Source organism: Triticum dicoccoides, chromosome 5A (assembly GCF_002162155.2).
Source record: "Triticum dicoccoides isolate Atlit2015 ecotype Zavitan chromosome 5A, WEW_v2.0, whole genome shotgun sequence".
In the NCBI taxonomy this organism is placed as follows: Eukaryota; Viridiplantae; Streptophyta; class Magnoliopsida; order Poales; family Poaceae; genus Triticum; species Triticum dicoccoides.
This window is the reverse complement of record NC_041388.1, coordinates 270,810,090-270,812,699: the sequence shown is the minus strand read 5'-3', so window position 1 is coordinate 270,812,699 and position 2,610 is coordinate 270,810,090. Positions and strand designations below refer to the sequence as shown.

Below are 2,610 nucleotides of genomic sequence, written 5' to 3'. Positions count from 1 at the left end.
CGGTGATCCCTCACTCACGGTATCACCGACCGGAGCACAAGGAGAAGGGGGCGCCGAGGCCACCTGCCTCGACCCCCCTGCACAACTCGGAGCCACCACCTGCAGGTCTGTCGTCTCACCAAAAACCGAGGGGGGCGAGAACACTATCTCCAAACCCTCCTCCTCGCAAGAGCCCTCCACACCAGGATCCTCAAAGTCCAACGCGGGTAAAGAGTGCTCAAAATCCTCCAAAGACTCCACCCGCTCGCTCCAAAGCCTCGGAGGTGCAGTAGCAGGCTCAATAGATCCACATCTCAGAGTGGTCGACGGCAGTGAAGAAGGCGGCGCCGTCCCACCTCCGGTCGTCTGAGCAACAGACCCCGGTCCCTCGGACATCTCTCGTCCAGGATCAGCGGCCGGAGTCTCCTTAACCCCCGCACCCTCATCATCCTCGTGCATATCAACATCAGTGGCAGCAGGTGCCTCAGCAAAAAGGCTGTCATCCTCAAACTCAATCTGAAGGTTGTAAACCTGCCCTTGATACGCCCACTTAACCACATCAGGCACAAACTTGATGTCCAAAATACTGACCCATCAACGTACTGTCTCAGTGGAGCCATGATGTCCATTTTATCCCTAGTTAGAGCCCGTCGAAACTCGGCATCTCACAACACAGAGGGGTGTATCCCCCAACCAGATGTCTTTCCAAAATCTTGTACTTTCTCCAATCCCAATGACGAAAGACCCCCTACTAACAAAAAGATCCTCTTTCAGTCTGATCAAACCTTTCCAAGTGGCAAGTCCGTAGGCTTGTCTAGAGAAAGAGTTTTAGACCCGAGGTATTTGTTAGGAAGTACTTTTTGCCATACTAGTTTCAATTAAAGAAGCTTGAAAAGACATTTGTTGAGCAACCATGTGTTTGTAATATGAAGATCCTCAATACCGTGACCCTTTGGTCCCATGGATGACATAAAACTTGCCACTTCGCTTTTTTTGTGTGTGTGTGTGGGTAAACTTCCCACTTGGTTAACCGATACTTCCGCTTATGTTCATCACTTTGCTAGAAAATTTTGCATATGTGAAGGAAGTGCCAATATTTAATATATACCATCTGGTTTTATAAATTCATTTCCCAAAATTATTGGAATCGAAGATTCACTTGGAAAAATAATTTGACAAATTAAAGATGTTGCCCTTGCGCGGGGTATCTAGCTAGTTCTGCAAATTGAGGATCCAAGGGACAATTGCATCCAGCTCTAAACACACCATCATGATTTCAGTGGTAGTGCATGCTTCCAAAGCCCAGCTTCATGCCTGGGCCATCCTTCGGAAGGGAAAAAGAAAAAACCATCCACGCATCTCTCTCTCTCGAACCCCTATTTAAGCCCCTACATTCTCCACTACATTCTCCACACCACCACGAGTTGCTCATCTCTCCACCCAATCATCACTAGCTAATACGGTGCACTGTTAGCTACAGACCAAGAAGTGATCATGGCCCGCGCTCAGGTAATGCTCATGGCCGTCGCCTTGGTGCTGATGCTCGCGGCGGTCCCGCGCGCTGCCGTGGCCATCGACTGCGGCCACGTTGACAGCTTGGTGAGACCCTGCCTGAGCTACGTTCAGGGCGGCCCCGGCCCGTCTAGGCAGTGCTGCGGCGGCGTCCAGACCCTCCATAACCAGGCGCAATCCAAGAGCGATCGCCAAGCCGCTTGCTACTGCCTCAAGGATATCGCTGGTCGCATCCACAATCTCAACAAGGACAACGCCCGCAGCCTCGCCCCCAAGTGCGGTGTCGACCTCCCATACCACATCAGTCTCGACATCAACTGCAACAGGTGATTAATTCACATGCAAGCATATATATATGAACATTCATCCACGTAAAATTTATTGGTATTAACATTAATCAAATCTTTGCACGCATGATTGACCTGCAGTGTGTAATGAGCGACGATCCGTCAAGCTGGTGCTCAGCTCATCCATCCACGTGGAGTTGAAGCGCGCAGCCTCTATCCCTATGTAGTATGGGCACTAGTTATGCGAGTTTATACTGAATATGAATAAGAACTCTCTCCTGCTGGCTTGCTGGTACTCCTCTGGAGGAGATCAGTATCTGTGTACCTGAGAGTTAAGAGTTTGTACCATGGGCACTCCCAGTGTTTATGGACTTTTATACATACAGCTCGTTCTGTTCAGTGTGTGACTTATCTCTGTTTCCTCACGTTCGCCTGTCATATACTCCTTCCATCCGGTATTAGTTGACGCTCAAACAGATATATCTGAGTATTTAACGAAAAACTACCACAATTCATGAAACCATCGCAAACTCCTTTTTACCGGTGACGGGATGTACCGGCTAAGCATCTGCCGTTCATCCACTTTGCGATTCGTGCGATTTCCAGGCCCACACCTCACGTATATTAGTGTATTCCCAAGGAGCATGGCATATTCAACATTGTGTCATATCAGATGGCAGGTCCATGTCAGTGATAAAGTAGTACTTTATGCATGCCTGATTCATTCTCTCTTCTAGTTCACGTAAAGGTGCATATGCATGCGAGATTAAATCCTGCCTTTTATTTTCTCTTTAGCAATTTCATTCAATCATATCTTTAGAACTACAATCCC

At 48.4% G+C, this 2,610-nt stretch overlaps 1 protein-coding gene across 1 annotated transcript; it reads left to right on the top strand.

The window, feature by feature from the left end:
- Window positions 1-1,406: 1,406 nt before the first annotated feature.
- On the top strand, window positions 1,407-2,177 carry LOC119297203 (non-specific lipid-transfer protein-like). The gene is made up of 2 exons (XM_037575080.1): window positions 1,407-1,817; window positions 1,920-2,177. Exons 1-2 carry the CDS (start codon window positions 1,474-1,476, stop codon window positions 1,924-1,926), a joined length of 351 nt encoding a protein of 116 aa, XP_037430977.1. The 5' UTR covers window positions 1,407-1,473; the 3' UTR covers window positions 1,927-2,177.
- Window positions 2,178-2,610: the final 433 nt, after the last annotated feature.